At 45.0% G+C, this 17,199-nt stretch overlaps 1 protein-coding gene across 7 annotated transcripts in view; it reads left to right on the top strand.

The window, feature by feature from the left end:
- Window positions 1-17,199, top strand: part of rrbp1a (ribosome binding protein 1a) — a 51,728-nt gene that overhangs the window by 17,970 nt on the left and 16,559 nt on the right. For all 7 annotated transcript variants that reach the window (XR_006084041.1, XM_042326606.1, XM_042326607.1 and 4 more), the window contains exons 2-9: window positions 5,317-5,445; window positions 5,680-5,778; window positions 5,944-6,496; window positions 10,858-11,015; window positions 11,428-11,550; window positions 11,911-12,063; window positions 12,212-12,330; window positions 13,782-13,935. Coding sequence is in view for 6 of the 7 variants with exons in the window: in XM_042326606.1 (XP_042182540.1) it covers window positions 5,344-5,445; window positions 5,680-5,778; window positions 5,944-6,496; window positions 10,858-11,015; window positions 11,428-11,550; window positions 11,911-12,063; window positions 12,212-12,330; window positions 13,782-13,935 (1,461 nt within the window). In the remaining variant the exon portion in view is untranslated. The remainder of the gene's footprint in view (window positions 1-5,316; window positions 5,446-5,679; window positions 5,779-5,943; window positions 6,497-10,857; window positions 11,016-11,427; window positions 11,551-11,910; window positions 12,064-12,211; window positions 12,331-13,781; window positions 13,936-17,199) is intronic.

Raw genomic sequence — 17,199 nt, 5'->3', positions numbered from 1 at the left:
GTCAACAGTGAAGAGGCGACTCCGGGATACTGGCCTGCTAGGCAGAGTTTCAAAGAAAAAGCCATATCTCAGACTGGCCAATTAAAAATAAAATATTAAGATGGGCAGAAATACACAGACATTGGACAGAGGAAGATTGGAATAAAGTGTTATGGGGAGACGAATCTAAGTTTGAGATGTTCGGATCACAAAGAAGAACATTTTGTGAGATGCAGAAAAAATGGAAGGATGCTAAAGTGGTTGACCCCATCTGTCAAGCATGGTGGAGGCAATGTGATAGTCTGTGGGTGCTTTGGTGTCGGTAAAGTGGGAGATGTTCTCCTACACCAGGACAATGACTCGAAGCACAGCTCCAAACTATGCAGGAACTATTTATTTATTTATATATATCTACACACACACATGTTCAAAAGTTTGGGGTCACTTAGAAATGTCCTTGTTTTCCATGAAATTAGTTGCAAAATGAATAGGAAATATAGTCAAGACATTCACAAGGTTATAAATAATGATTAAAAAAAAATTGAAATAACAATTGTCCTTAAACATTGCTTTCGTCAAAGAATCCTCCATTTGTAGCAATTACAGCCTTGCAGACCTTTTGGCATTTTGTTGAGGTAATCTGAAGAGATTTCACCCCATGCTTCCCAAAGCACCTCCCACAAGTTGGATTGGTACTTCTTATGTACCATACGGTCAAGCTTCTCCCACAGCAGCTTAATAGGGTGAGATCCGGTGACTGTGTGCTGGCCACTCCATTATAGACAGAATACCAGCTGACTGCTTCTTCCCTAAATAGTTAATGCATAGTTTGAAGCTGTGCTTTGGGTCATTGCCCTGTTGGAGGAAATTGGCTCCAATCAAGCCCTGTCAACCGGGTATGGCATGGCGTTTCTTTTTATTGGCCAGTCTGGGATATGTCTTTTTTTCTTTGCAACTCTGCCTAGAAGGCCAGCATCCCAGAGTCACCTCTTCACTGTTGACGTTGAGACTGGTGTTTTGCGGGTAATATTTAATGAAGCTGCCAGTTGAGGACTTGTAAGGCATCTGTTTCTCAAACTAGACACTCTAATGTACTTGTCCTCTTTCTCAGTTGTGCACCAGTGCCTCCCACTCTTTCTATTTTGGTTCGAGCCAATTTGTGCTGTTCTGTGAAGGGAGTAGTACACAGCATTGTACGATATCTTCAGATTCTTGGAAATTTCTTGCACGGAATAGCCTTCATTTCTCAGAACAAGACTGATGAGTTTCAGAAGAAAGGTCTTTGTTTCTTGCCATTTTGAGCCTGTAATTTAACCCACAAATGCTGATGCTCCAGATACTCAACTAGTCTAAAGAAGGCCAGTTTTATTGCTTCTTTAAATCAGCACAACAGTTTTCATATGTGCTCACTAACCTAAACGCAAAACGGTTTTCTAATGATCAATCGGCCTTTTATAATGATAAACTTGGATTAGCTAACACAACGTGCCATTGGAACACAGGAGTGATGGTTGCTGATAATGGGCCTCTGTACGCCCATGTAGATATTCCATAAAAAATCTGTCTTTTCCAGCTACAATAGTCATTTACAACATTAACAATGTCTAAACTGTATTTTTGATCAATTTGATGCTATTTTAATGGATCAAAAATGTGCTTTAATTTTAAAAAACAAGGACATTTCTAAGTGACCCCAAAAGTGCGTGCGTGTGGCAGGTAGCCTAGTAGTTAGAGCGTTGGGCCAGTAACCGAAAGGTCAGCTCAGGGATTCGATCCAGCAACAAGGTAAAAATCTGTCGTTCTGCCCCTGAACAAGGCAGTTAACCCACTATTCCTCGGTAGGCCGTCATTGTAAATAAGAATTTGTTCTTAACTGACTTGCCTAGTTAAATAAATAAATGTATGAATGTTATCCGATGTTAGCAAGTTATTGATTTCATTAACCTTATTTCTAAGGCTACATTAATATCGGCTATTCTTAGCCCTTTCCTGGGTAGCTTATCATTGATAGACATATGGAGAAATGTTTTTGTAAAATAAAAACATTGACTACAATATATTAGCCAAACAATCAGGCACTTGTTAGTGTCAGTGTGTGATGTTGGCCTGAAGCTCTCACTACTCCCAGACTTTTGGGAGGGTGGACAATGAGCTTGTCGTAGCAGATGTAAGCAATGTCCCCACGCTTTGTGGCAGCTTTCATAGCTGGGATAAGTTCTTTCTGTGCGTCAGAGAATATCTCATTGAAGAAGATGTTGATTCCTCTCAAGTTCTTGGCTCTCTTCAGAACAGCCATCTTGTCCTTGAACCTTAAGAACTTGACCACTATAGACCTGGGTCTGTCACCTGGGCTGATTACAGGTTTGCCCATTGAAAAAGTGCTCAGAAAGTGACTTTGTACCTGAATACCAAAACATTCAAGAGAAGGCTGCTCAAAGTTGACTGCAAAGATCAACGGTTGAGATTGGATGTAATTTAAAGGCTTGTCAAATGATTTTTAAAATGTTTTTCAATTAACATTTATTAAACATGTTGTAGTCTGTAACACAATTTGTGCGAGAGGTGCAAACTTTGTACTTTGAACTTGAAAGCAAAGGTTGTCTAAGATGAGAGAGCTGAAGACAACTTGGAGTTAGACCAACTGCCCTTTTTTAATTAGGCTAGGCCTAACTATCCATTTCCCTGTGAGTCCCTTTTGGATCACTTTGATATTTTAAGTAGAAATTGTGCTCCAATATTGGATTTTAAAAGCCTGTGATATGGAAGGAAGTGCCCTTTTGATATACAGGGATTTTTCTGCTTTTGAACTACTTGGGTGTGCCGCCTAAGCATTTTTTTCTGGGTCACCTAAGTCCAAACAGTATGATAAATTAAATGCAAATTCAGGATGGAAAAATGCTTTCAGTGTAAGATAAAATGACTAAAACCAGATAAAAAGCATATAGAAAAGATAATGGACATATATTTTAAAATAATATCATCTTTGTTAGTTCTCAATCACCAAAATGACAACTAGACAGTCGGGGAGAATTGAAAATTCACAAAACAATGAATTTAGCAGTATTGAGATAATTATTATGTTTGAGTAAAACAACACAGCATTAGCCATAGCAAATGCATATAATTGCAGGAAATTAGCTTTAAAACTGCAATATTTTCTCAGCTCCGTGGAGAAATGTGTAGAATTGCAGGAAATTGGCTTTAATGCAAAAATGTCTCTAGGCCAAAGGGCTTCCAATGTCATTTAAAATTCAGCCGCATCAACGGGCCGATTTTTTTTCTTTTTTTTTCTGATTATTATTTATTTCTAGGGCTGTCAAACGATTAAAATAATTACTCGAGTTAATGTATTTTGTGGTCTTGTAGCTCAGTTGGTAGAGCGTGGCGTTTGTAACACCAGGGTAGTGGGTTAAATCCCCGGGACCATCCATGTGTAAAATGTATGCACGCATGACTAGAAGTCGCTTTTGGATCAACGCATCTGCTAAGTGGCATATATTATTAATGGCGACACACATCCATAAGTACTGTTAAAGCTTGAAGCATTTTAAATGTGTGTAACTGTAGGAAAAATAAACTGTCTCTATGGATACAACGATTACCACAACGTGTTCTCCGAGCATGCGCTGACCAACTGGCAAGTGTCTTCTCTGACATTTTCAACCTCTCCCTGTCTGAGTCTGTAATACCAACATGTTTATTAAAGCAGTCCACCATAGTCATTGTGCCCAAGAACACTAAGGTAATCTGCCTAAGTGACTACTGACCCGTAGCACTCATGTCTGTAGCCATGAAATTCTTTGAAAGGCTGGTCATTGAGTAAAACACAGCATTAGCCATGGCACATCAACACCATTATCCCAGAAACCCCAGACCCACTGCAATTTGCATACCACACCAACAGATCCACAGATGATGCAATCTCTAGTGCACTGCACACTGCCCTTTCCCACCTGGACAAAAGGAACACCTATGTGAGAATGCTGTTCATTGACTACAGCTCAACGTTCAACACCATAGTGCCCACAAACTCATCACTAAGCTAAGGACCCTGGGACTAAACACCTCCCTCTGCAACTGGATCCTGACTTCCTGACAGGCCGCACCCAGGTGGTGAGGGTAGGCACCAACACATCTGATCACCAACAACGATGAGACAGCCTATAGGGAGGTCAGAGACCTGGCCGTGTGGTACAAGGACAACAACCTCTCCCGCAACGTGATCAAGACAATGGAGATGATTGTGGACTACAGGAAAAGGAGGACCGAGCACAGCCCCATTCTCATCGACGGGGCTGTAGTGGAGGAGGTTGAGAGCTTCAAGTTCCTTGGCGTCCACAACACCAACAAACTAACATGGTCCAAGCACACCAAGACATTTGTGAAGAGGGCACGACAAAACCTATTCCCCCTCAGGAGACTGAAAAGATTTTGGATGGGTCCTCAGATCCTCAAAAGATTTTACAGCTGCACCATCAAGAGCATTCTGACTGGTTGCATCACTGCCTGGTATGGCAACCCCAAGGCACCACAGAGGGTAGTGCGTACAGCCCAGTACATCACCGGGGCCAAGTTTCCTGCCACCCAGGACCTCTGTACCAGGCGGTGTCAGAGGAAGGCCCTAAAAATTGTCAGACTCCAGCCACCCTAGTCATAGACTGTTCTCTCTCCTAACGCACGGCAAGCGGTTCCGGAGCACCAAGTCTAGATCCAAGAAGCTTCTAAACAGCTTCTACCCCCAAGCCATAAGACTCCTGAACGGCTAATCAAATAGCTACCCAGACTATTTGCATTACCCCCCCCCCACCCACGCTGCTGCTACTCTCTGTTATTATCAATGCATAGCCAGTTTAATAACTACCTAAATGTACATAATTACTTCGACTAACCGGTTCCCCCACACATTGACACATTGACTCTGTAATGGTATCCCCTGTATATTGTCCCATTATTGTTATTTATTGCTGCTCTTTAATTATTTGTTATTCTTGTCTCTTTTTTGGGGGGGGATTTTCTTAACTGCTTTGTTGGTTAAGTAAGGGCTTGTAAGTAAGCATTTCACTGTAAGGTTTACACCTGTTGTATTTGGCGCATGTGACAATTTGATTTGAACAATGTTATAAGTACACTAACCATCTGTACTGAGTACTTTACACATAGGCTTTCACACTCCCGCCCTCCCACACCCTCTCTCTTTCACTGGGCGAGTTCGTTTTGCATGGCCCGGTGCCCGGACTGGGCTAAGTTTGCACCTTTTTTAGGCCATTCCATTGGTTCTTAAATAAAGGTGAAATACAATTCTAATCATTTCTGTTTTTCTTTCTCCCCATCCAACAGGACAGCTAACCTGTCATAGTGGTCATCATGGATCTGTATGACCCTCAGACGCTAGGCATCATGGTATTTGGAGGCTTCATGTTCATCTCAGCCCTTGGCATCGTCCTGGTCTCCAACTTCTCCATGAAGGTAGCCTAACTGTTGTTAATATAATAATCATAATGTATACCATTTAGCAGATCCAACGCGACTTAGTCATGCGTGCGTGCATTTTTCTTATGGGTAGCCCCAGCAGCACTCAAACCCACAACACTGGCATTGCAAGCACCATGCTCAACCTACTGAGATACACAGTTGTTGTTGTCGTGGTGGTGATCATGTATTACATTTAACTGTTATGTTTTCTCATTCTTCTCCATGAAGGAGACCTCGTATGAGGAGGCTCTGGCCCAGCAGCGTAGAGAGCTGGGCAAGATGGCACCTCCCAGCCAACTGACCAAGAAGGACAAGAAGAAGGACAAGGTAAAACGAGATAAAACACACCTCTACTCAAATGCCTTTTTGTAGAATTATTCTAGCTGTGTGTGTGTCTGCGTGCATTTTAATGCACATACTGTAGCGCATTTTGATTGTCATATATAATGTTAAAGTGTGTTCTAAATTAAATGTATTATTCTAATCATTAAGATATCTGAGAAGAAGAACCGTGGTAAGAAGAAAGATGACAAGCCCAATGGGAAGCTGCCGGAATCTGAACCAGAGGAGTTCCCAGTGGCCGTACCTGAACCAACCCCAGCCCCAGAAAGAGTCACTGCTCCTGCCCCAGCCCCAGAAAGAGTCACTGCTCCTGCCCCAGCCCCTGAACCAACCACTCACCCTGCTCCAGTTCCCACTGCCGTAGAGGCCCCACCTGCCCCTGCACCAAAGGAGAAGAAGAAGAAGGAGAAGAAGGTGGCTAAGGTAGAGCCAGCTCAGGCGGCCACCACCCCCATTGCCCCCTCCAAGCCTGCACCAGTCCTGGAGGCTGTCACCAAGGAGGTCCCTGTGATGGCAGTACCCCCAGTGGGCTCCCAGCCGACTGCAGCCAAGGCTCAGGAGGCCAGGGCTCAGGAGGCCAGGGCTCAGGAGGCCAGGGCTCAGGAGGCCAGGGCTCAGGAGGCCAGGGCTCAGGAGGCCAGGGCTCAGGAGGCCCAGAACCCTTCTAAGAAGAAGGCATCTTCCAAGAAAAAAGCTGAGTCTGGTAAGGAAGCTTGGTCTATTTTTAATGTATTTCAATAATTTTACTTATGTATTATTTCACATAACTAGAGAGCAACACAACTATTGATAATATACATGTATTTTTTGTGACCAACTTTTCATTTCGTTTGTCATCTTTTCGGGAAAGGGGTTACAGGTATAACATTAGAAGGGGGTTACGGGTATAACGTTAGAAGGGGGTTACAGGTATAACGTTAGAAGGGGGTTACGGGTATAACGTTAGAAGGGGGTTACGGGTATAACGTTAGAAGGGGGTTACAGGTATAACATTCAATGTCATATTCATATATTCAGTTAAGATATTTGCATTTGATATTTCCTAGTAACTTTTGGCTGCCACTCAAAAACAGAGCAACAGAGCAATGCATACAAAGATTTGAGGCCAATTTCATTATGACGCATTTATTAGGTGTTAGTCTGTGAACAAAGTTGAAATGAAAAAATTGATGGTCAGAATTATGGGATGCCAAGGTAATGTTTTTCTCTATTCTGGTCCAGTTAAAGGATGATTCAGTTACATTTAGATCTGTGGGCCATACTTTTTTAATGGCTAGCTCAGAGTATGGGCTTTCCAATAGTTTATATGTTACAGAGGTAGTCTGTTTACAAATTCCATAATTGGACAGGTTGACAGCTGGGTTTCCCATGGAACTCCATAGGCCAGCATAGCTGACTTAAATAAAAATAATAAAATGCTTCTTTCAGATCTTGGAATGTCCTAAAATCATTACTGTCCATGATATCGCCGATACTGCATTGGGGCGATGTGAAAGGCCGTCCTCTCGATCGCAAGGCATTATTAATATTGGCGTTTGGGCATGCCTTTTAGTTTCCTAGTTGCATATTTTTTTCAATTTTGTGGAAAATAGAAATTGTTCGAGCAATAATAGGGACAACGCGTAGTTTACATGAAGAGATATCAATGAACACCACCGCTTCCAGTTCCATTTCTAACTAGTAGACTGTTTGATTTAGAAAAATGGCTCCTGGATGCTGATTGACGCAACGCGGAGTGCCTGGACACAGCACTTAGCCATGGTATATTAGCCATAGATCACAAACCCCCGAGGTGCCTTATTTCTATTATAAACTGATTACCAATGTAATTAGAGCAGTAAAAATAAATGTTTTGTCATACCGGTGGTACACGGTCTGATATACCACGGCTTTCAGCCAATCAGCATTCAGGGCTCGAACCACACAGTTTTATACCAGCCAATATACCATGGGTAATGACGCAAAACTACTTGTTTACTGTTCTAATTACGTTGGTAACCAGTTTATAGTAGCAATAAGGCACGTCAAGGTTTTGTGGTATATGGCCAATATACCACACCTCCTCGGGCCTTATTGCTTAATTGTATAATAGGCCGGACTATATACTATCTGCAGAGAGACTTGTGCTCCTACACTGCAGAACAAAGCTCAGTTGTTTTCTCTGTGGTGGACTGATTAGAATGAGAAATTGGTGTGCTCAGCTGAAGTTTGTTCGTAACACAGTGTTTGGGTGCCGGGTTCAAAAGGTATACACTGGAAGAAAGAAAAACCTGCACTCACTGAAATATTCTTTAAGTTTTCATGTCATTTTTTTTAGCAGCACATGTCAGAGCAAATGGACACGTTTCGGCGGCATCTGACGAAGGCTGCCGTGGTGGACTCTGATCTTAGCCAGTCTAACTGGGTGTGGTCTGGTCGAAAGACTACTACTGCACACACATGGTCAGGGCCCAAGGCCTCTGTGTGTGTGTTGGGTTATGTGTGTGTGTGTGTGTGTGTGTGTGTGTGCCACCAAAGTGCAGCTACTACAGCTGCACAAGAACAACAGGACCACAAGTACAGTAGTTTCTCCTAGGGTTGTAAAATTCCAGGAACTTTCAATAAATTCCATGGTTTTCCCGAAATCCCTGTTGGAGGAATCCTGGAATCAGAAGGGAATAAGCAGGAAATCCGGAATCCTCCAACCAGGATTTCTGGAAAACCAGGGAAGTATGTTGTCTGTCTGTAATGTCATTCTTCCTTATATGGGTTGTGTTTTTGTGACTGACAGACAGACCAACACAGGAAGTGAGGTAACTGCTAGCTAGGCTGTTAAAAACATATCTTTCTGTTTTTAATGAGTGGAAACGGTAGTCTAGGCAGGAACTACTTTAGCCAAAACACAAGCACTACTGTAACACTCTTACTACAACAATGACAATGTGTGTGTGTGTGTGTGTGTGTGTGGTAGCCTGTTCATTTCTCAGTCTGTTCTTGGCTGCAGTGGCACCCTCCTGCTCAGTGTGTGCATGTGTGTGTGTGCACAGCTCTGGCCCTGTTGTGTGCTAGCTGACAAAGCCTCTCAGTAACTCAGACAATAGGGAGTTTCTCTGGTGCCACAGGGGCTGTGTCTGCCTGGTACCACTCTGCCCTCTCAGCCAGGGGTTCAGCTGCCCAGTTCCCACCCATTCTGCCCTGAGCCATGGGAATTTACTCATATATTAAGCATATTAGACATACAGTTGAAGTTTACATACTTAGGTTGGAGTCCATTAAAACTCATTTTTCAACAACTCCACAAATTTCTTGTTAACTAACTATAGTTTTGGCACATTTACTTTGTGCATGACACACGTAATTTTTCCAACAATTGTTTACAGACAGATTCTTTCACTTATAATTCACTGTATCACAACTCGTGGGTCAGAACTTTACATACACTAAGTTGACTGTGCCTTTAAACAGCTTGGAAAATTCCAGAAAATGTCATGGCTTTAGAAGCTTCTGATAGGCTAATTTACATAATTTGAGTCAATTGGAGGTGTACCTGTGGATGTATTTCAAGGCCTACCTTCAAACCCAGTGCCTCTTTGCTTGACATCATGGGTAAATCAAAAGAAAACAGCCAAAAATTGTAGACCTCCACAATTCTGGTTCATCCTTGGGAGCAATTTCCAAAAGCCTGACGGTACCACGTTCAAACAATAGTACGCAAGTATAAACCCCATGGGACCACTCAGCCGTCGTACGCTCAGGAAGGAGGCGAGTTCTGTTTCCTAGAGATGAACGTACTTTTGTGCGAAAAGTGCAAATCAATCCCAGAACAACAGAAAAGGACCTAGTAAAGATGCTGGAGGAAACAGGTACAAAAGTATCTATATCCACAGTAAAACTAGTCCTATATCGACAACCTGAAAGGCCGCTCAGCAAGGAAGAAGCCACTGCTCCAAAACTGACATAAATAAAGCCAGACTACGGTTTGCAACTGCACATGGGGACAAAGATCAGACTTTTTGGAGAAATGTCCTCTGGTCTGATGAAACAACAATAGAACTGTTTGGCCATAATGACCATCGTTATGTTTGAAGAGAAAGGGGGAGGCCTGCAAGCCGAATAACACCATCCCAACTGTGAAGCACAGGGGTGGCAGCATCATGTTGTGGGGGTGCTTTGCTGCAGGAGGGACTGGTGCACTTCACAAAACAGATTGCATCATGAGGGAGGAAATTATGTGGATATTGGAGTGGCCATCACAAAGCCCTGACCTCAATCCTGTAGAAAATCTGTGTTCAGTACTGAAAAAAGCATTTGTGAGCAAGGAGGCCAACAAACCTAACTCGGTTACAACAGCTCTGTCAGGGGGAATGGGCCAAAATTCACCCAACTTATTGTGGGAAGCTTGTGGAAGGCGACCCAAGTTAAACAATTTATAAGCAATGCTACCAAATACTAGTTGAGTGTATGTCAACTTCTGACCCACTAGGAATGTGATGAAAGAAAAAATCTCAAATAAATAATTCTCTCTACTATTATTCTGACATTTCACATTCTTAAAATAAACAGGTGTTCCTAACTGACCTAAGACAGGGAATTTTTACTAGGATTAAATGTCAGGAGTTGTGAAAAACTGAGTTTTAATGTTTTTGGCTAAGGTGTATGTAAACTTCCGATATCAACTATATTTAGCCTTCATTTATTGCCTTTTACCCCACAAACACCCCACGAAGACAACTGATAGCTGCCAAATATCAACCAAACCTAATAGAGTAGAATGCCCTACTAGACTGCCCACAGTGCCCAGTTCCCTCCCCTGAGATTGTGAGAACTCACAATCTTACGATGGCAGGCATACTGTATCAGACAGTAGGAATATTCCACATGGCCTTTTACCCCTTAACTTCCCAAGTTCTGGCAACATTGTATTCCTGTGCACAGTAACTGCCCTTTTGATGAGTGCTTTTCTCAGTAGGGAAGGATGTTTTATTAATAGCTATGATTTCCTCTCCGTACTTGTTGCATCTGACTCTCTAGGTGCTTGTAATAATATGTAATAACATCTCTCTCCCTGTCGTGCTCTCTGTTTAGCCATACCAGTGGACTCTGGTCTGGATTCCCCCCTGTACCTGCCCTACAGGGCCCTGGTCTCTACCATTAGCAGTATGGTGATCAGTCAGGGAGAGGCCCAGCGCCTCATAGAGATCCTGTCTGACAAGGCTGGCATCAGACAAGACACCTGGCAGATGGTATGACCTGTGGCGGGGGATGGGAGATACTGTTGGGGGGGGGTGGAGAGGGGTGATATGAAATCACTCTGGGGAGGAGGACATCATGCATGACATCGTGGTATGACCCGGGATGGGAGATACCATTGTGGAGTTGAAGGGGAGTTGACAAATGTAAGGCTTGAGTTTGAGGGTAGGGAATCCGGCAGGGCATATAATACAATCTGGTCAGAACTGGATGGGAGATTTGAGGGGGTTGGACTGGGAGTGTGTGATGTGGGGGGTGGTACTGCATGGGATGGGAGAAACCACTGGGAGGGATGGTGACACTGAGGAGGATGGGTGATTGGTCAGACACTCACAAATACACTACAGTTGTTGATTTTGATATTGATTGTGACTAACTTCCTGTGTGTGTGCGCATGCTACTCAGGCTACGCAGAAGGGCGACCCGGTGGCTGTGATGAAGAAACAGTTAGAGGAGAATCAGAAACAGCTGGCAACTCAGCAAGAGGACGCCACCGCAGCCAAGAACAGACTGAGGGAACTCACCAAGGTAACATGCACACACACCATGCGCAGGAGTGTGTCACCGCAGCCAAGAACAGACTCTGAGAACTCACTGGGGTAAAAAACAAACACATTCTCACACATTGAGAATATCTCTGAAAATATTACTTATTTAACCACATATCTAGAATCCCCTCCCATGGATGAGTTGAACAATTGTTTACCACTGTTGTCTGTGTGTAGGAGCCAGGGTTGGGGTCAATTCGAATTGAAGTCAGTCAATTCAGGAAGGGATTTGGAATTTCACACAAAATATTTTCATAAAAAAAAAATTGAATCATTTCCTGAATTGACCCCAGTCCTTGTAGGAGCTGTCTGACAGTCTGTATCTCTCCTCCTTCTGTAGGAGCTGTCTGCTGAGAAGTCCAAGGTGGCCAGTGTGGAAACCAGGCTGAGTTCCCAGCTCTCGTCCAGGGAGCAAGAGATGATCGCTCTGCAGGCTCGGATGCAGGCCTCCTACCAGGACCACGTAGCACAGACACAGAAACTCACCGCTAAGGTACTGTATATAGAATAGAATGCAGGTCTGTCTCTGTCTGTCAGCTTCTGTCTTTTTCTCATTTGAATTCAGTATACTTTAAATTAGTTATGTAAAGATTTCCAAAGCATTCCAAAACTTTAAGTCAAAAGTCCCTCCCTACTCTCAGGTCATCAGTCTTCAGGAGCAGTTGGAGTCAGGTCCCACTGCCCAGCTGGCTTGTCTGCAGCAAGAGAACTCCATCCTCAGAGATGCCTTGAACCAGGCCACCAGCCAGGCAGAGAGCAAGTAGGTGTCTGTTCCTAACCTTAACCCCTAACCCTGAACCAGGCCACCAGCCAGGCAGAGAGGAAGTAGGTGGGTTCCCGGCCCCTGTCCCAAAACGTTTTAGTATTTGCCACTACGAAGAATACGTTTAGTTTTGAGAATGCAGATGTAAATTCGTATGGAACACAGTAAATTAGGACTACTAGGTCTAGGATTAGTGTCTGACTAAGAGACTGTCTACTGTGAAGCCTGCTCTGAGGTACACTACATGGCCAAAAGTATGTGGACACCCATTCAAATGAGTGGATTCTGCTTTTTCAGCCACACCCGTTGCTGACAGGTGTATACAATCGAGCATGAGGCCATGCAATCCCCATAGATTAACATTGGCAGTAGAATTGCCTTACTGAAGAGCTCAGTGACTTTCAACGTGTCACCGTCATAGGATGACACCTTTCCAACTAGTCAGTTCGTCAAATTTCTGTCCTGCTAGAGCTTCCCCAGTCAACTGTAAATGCTGTTATTGTGAAGTGGAAATGTCTAGGAGCGACAACGGCTCAGCTGAGAAGTGGTAGGCCACACAAGCTCACAGAACGGGACTGCCGTTCTGTGAGCGTAACAAGTAATAATCGTCTGTCCTCAGTTGCGACACTCACCATCAAGTTCCAACCTGCCTCTGGAAGCAAAGTCAGCACAAGAGCTTCATGAAGTGGGTTTCCATGCCCGAGCAGCCGCACACAAGCCTAAGATCACCATGCGCAATGCCAAGCATGAGCTGGAGTGGTGTAAAGCTCGCCGCCTTTGGACTGGAGCAGGGTAAACGCTTTCTCTGGAGTGATGAATCACGCTTCAACATCTCTGTCCAACGGATGAATCTGCGTTTGGCGGATGCCAGGAGAACACTACCTGCCCAAGTGCATAGTGCCAACTGTTACGTTTGGTGGAAGAGGAATAATGGTCTGGGGCTGTTTTTCATAGTTCGGGATAGGCGCCTTAGTTGCAGTAAAGAGTGATCTTAACGCTACAGAATACAATGACATTCTAGACTATTCTGTGCTTCTAACTTTGTTTCAACATGACAATGCCCCTTTGCACAAAGGAAAGGTTATACAGAAAATGTTTATGGAGATAAGTGTGGAAGAACTTGACTGGCCTGCACAGAGCCCTGACCTCAACCCCATCAAACACCTTTGGGATCAATTGGAACGCCGACTGCGAGCCAGGCCTAATCGCCCAACATCAGTGCTCGACCTCACTCATGCTCTTGTGGCTGAATGTGAACAAGTCGCCACAGCAATGTTGTAACATCTAGTGGAAAGCCTTCCCTGGAGAATGTTATAGCAGCAAAGTGGGGACCAACTACATGCCCATGATTTTGGAATGAGCTGTTTGACAAGCAGGTGTCCACATACTTTTAGCCATGTAGTGTATTTTCCTGACTGACCTGGCCTCCCTCTCTCTTCTCTCCTCAGACAGAATGCGGAGCTTGCCAAGCTGAGAGAGGACTGTGCCAGACTGACCAAGGAGCTGGGGGAGAGGAGTGAGAGCCTTCAAGCTGATGAGAAGGTCAAGAGAGGGCTGGAGACTAAGGTGTCTTCTGTAGAGAAACAACTTACTCTACTGCAGGTAGGACTGGAAAACACGGACGCACATGCACACGGCCGCACATGCACACGGACACCCACGGATGCACACGGACACGCGAACACAGACATGGAAACGCACACGGACATGGACACACACACACGTTCAGACTAATGACAACATCTGGAGAGGGCTGGAGGTACTGGCCCTGCTGCTATAAGTAGTATCGCACCAGATTTAGCTAGTCTGTTCTGTGACCTAGGAAAATGTAACATACTGTAAGTAGTTGTCGTGACTTTACTTTCATTAATCTGATGACTGTTATTTATCTAATCAATAACTGTTTAATTGCTACCCGGATCATGTAACAATTAACTAATTAGGAATTTGGGTCACCACCAGAGCGGTTGCTTAAAGAGTTACCTTGTCCCGAATTTACCTATCACATCCATAAAACAGTCTACGTATTAATCATAACCTTGTATCATATCATCATTCGGAACAGTTGTAACTTCCAACAAGCTCAGTCCGATGATGCTGTGACACACCGCCCCAGACCATGACGAACCCCGCTTCAGAGTACAGGCCTCGGTGTAACGCTCATTCCTTCGACGATAAACGCAAATCCAACCATCACCCCAGGTTTAGGTTAGGAACATCACCCCTGAACCAGTCCTGTCTGGTTCAGCGACGGTAGATTTGTGCCCATAGAAGACGTTGTTGCCGGTGATGTCTGGTGAGGACCTGTCTTACAACAGGCCTACAAGCCCTCAGTCCAGCCTCTCTCAGCCTATTGTGGACAGTCTGAGCACTGATGGAGGGATTGTGCGTTGTTGTTGCCATCCTGTACCTGTCCCACAGGCGTGATGTTCGGATGTACCGATCCTGTGCAGGTGTTGTTACACGTGGTCTACCACTGTGAGGACGATCAGCTGTCCGTCCTGTCTCCCTGTAGCGCTGTCTTAGGCGTCTCACAGGAATTGTGAAAATCTGAGTTTAAATGTAATTGGCTATGGTGTATGTCAACTTCCGACTTCAACTGTACATACAGTAGAACCAACAACACGATATACAGAAAATAAGGAACTTTGATGGGAATGCACCCGTGTCCAAAGTTATTATTTGCCCGCCAGAAAATGTTCCAATTTGTGCAAGACTGCGCAAATATCTGCATACTTGATCTGCGCAAACATTGGTGAAATGCGTGGGCTCTCCTCGAAGAGAAGTTTGTCCGGCTCGGTAAAGCCTCAAACATAAATTGTCCACAATGCTTAAAAGGGCTACTTCTATGTAAATTTAATGAAGAGGCGGAACACACCTCAATTCAAACTTTTAGAAAATACAACTTAGAAAATGATTTTGACAAGTTGAAGGCAGCGCGTGTTAACTGTCGTGTTGCGTAATAATCACATTTTGGAACAGTGAGTGCATTCTGACATTACGTGCATAAAACAACTCCCGCTGGGGGCAACCGTTAGAGATATTTGGAACTCACGTATGAAAAGGTTAACAAAAACACATCATTTTTGGAGACGTGGAGACGTACATGTAGTGTGTATATACTTTTCAAGTTACAGTATTTCTTAATAACATTTTTAATGACATCACAAAATAACCAAAATGACATTCTTCTTTAGATCACCTCTGACCATTAGGATCACCTCTGACCATTGGGGCGGCAGGGTAGCCTAGTGGTTAGAGCGTTGGACTAGTAACCGGAAGGTTGTAAGTTCAAATCCCCGACCTGACAAGATACAAATCTGTCGTTCTGCCCCTGAACAGGCAGTTAACCCACTGTTCCTAGGCCGTCATTGAAAATAAGAATTTGTTCTTAACTGACTTGCCTAGTTAAATAAAGGTTTAAAAAATATACATTATTCCCCACGTTCTATATTAGAAATATTGTTCCAGTATTCGCTTTAGAACGTGTTAGCGTTTCAGTGAGAAACGTCTGTGAAACAAAGGCACATTCCTGTGTGAATTTGGAGAGGGAGAAAACTGAACGTTCTAATCCCTGATACTGTCAACCCACCACCAGTCTGGCTGAAGTCATCTACTGCAAAGCTGATCCGACCCATCCGGATCCTCACAGGACAGTCATGACATAGTATTGCACTAGATTTAGCGAGTCTGTTGTAGGAAAATGTTATTAGGAATCCAATATATCCAAGGAATCCAATATATCCAAGGGTATGTTGAACTGCAAGGCTACACCCTAGTTCTAGAACTGCCAGTTTGCAGTTTGCCTTTGCCTTACTCACTGGCTGGTCCCCCACTCCTCTAAAATCTTAGCTACGGGCTGGTCCCCCACCCCTCTAAACCCTTACCATCCGACTGGTCCCCCTCCCCTTTACAGCCTTACCCTCTGGCTGGTCCCCTCCCCTCTACAGCCTTACCCTCCGGCTGGTCCCCCTCCCCTCTACAGCCTTACCCTCCGGCTGGTCCCCCACCCCTCTAAAGCCTTCGCTACCGGCTGGTCCCCTCCCCTCTACAGCCTTACCCTCCGGCTGGTCCCCCACCCCTCTAAAGCCTTCGCTACCGGCTGGTCCCCCACCCCTCTAAAGCCTTCGCTACCGGATGGTCCCCCACCCCTCTAAAGCCTTCGCTACCGGCTGGTCCCCCACCCCTCTAAAGCCTTCCCTCCGGATGGTCCCCCCCCTCTACCCCTCTAAAGCCTTCGCTACCGGCTGGTCCCCCACCCCTCTAAAGCCTTCGCTACCGGATGGTCCCCCACCCCTCTAAAGCCTTCGCTACCGGCTGGTCCCCCTCCCCTCTACAGCCTTACCCTCCGGCTGGTCCCCCACCCCTCTAAAGCCTTCGCTACCGGCTGGTCCCCCACCCCTCTAAAGCCTTCCCTCCGGCTGGTCCCCCTCCCCTCTACAGCCTTACCCTCCGGCTGGTCCCCCACCCCTCTAAAGCCTTCGCTACCGGCTGGTCCCCTAAAGCCTTCGCTACCGGATGGTCCCCCACCCCTCTAAAGCCTTCGCTACCGGCTGGTCCCCCCCCTCTACCCTTACCCTCTAAAGCTGGTCCCCCACCCCTCTAAAGCCTTCGCTACCGGCTGGTACCCCTCCCCTCTAATGCGCCTGTGATGCGGCTGGGTCTCTAATGGCCTTGAAATCATAGAGCTGTGTGTTGAACTGGAATGCAGCCACACAATAATGGGGCTGAATGACTAGCTGGCTGGCAGGTTGGTTGCTGACTGGTTGGCTGGCTCACGGGCTGACTGATTGGCTGGCTGGCTGGCTGGCTGGCACCAGATGGAATGTGTGCTATGTGCCCAAGCAAAGTTTAAAACATTACTAG

Source organism: Oncorhynchus tshawytscha, linkage group LG01, assembly GCF_018296145.1.
Source record: "Oncorhynchus tshawytscha isolate Ot180627B linkage group LG01, Otsh_v2.0, whole genome shotgun sequence".
Lineage (NCBI taxonomy): Eukaryota > Metazoa > Chordata > Actinopteri > Salmoniformes > Salmonidae > Oncorhynchus > Oncorhynchus tshawytscha.
Note: the sequence above shows the minus strand (reverse complement) of the source record. Positions and strands in the feature narration are given on the sequence as shown.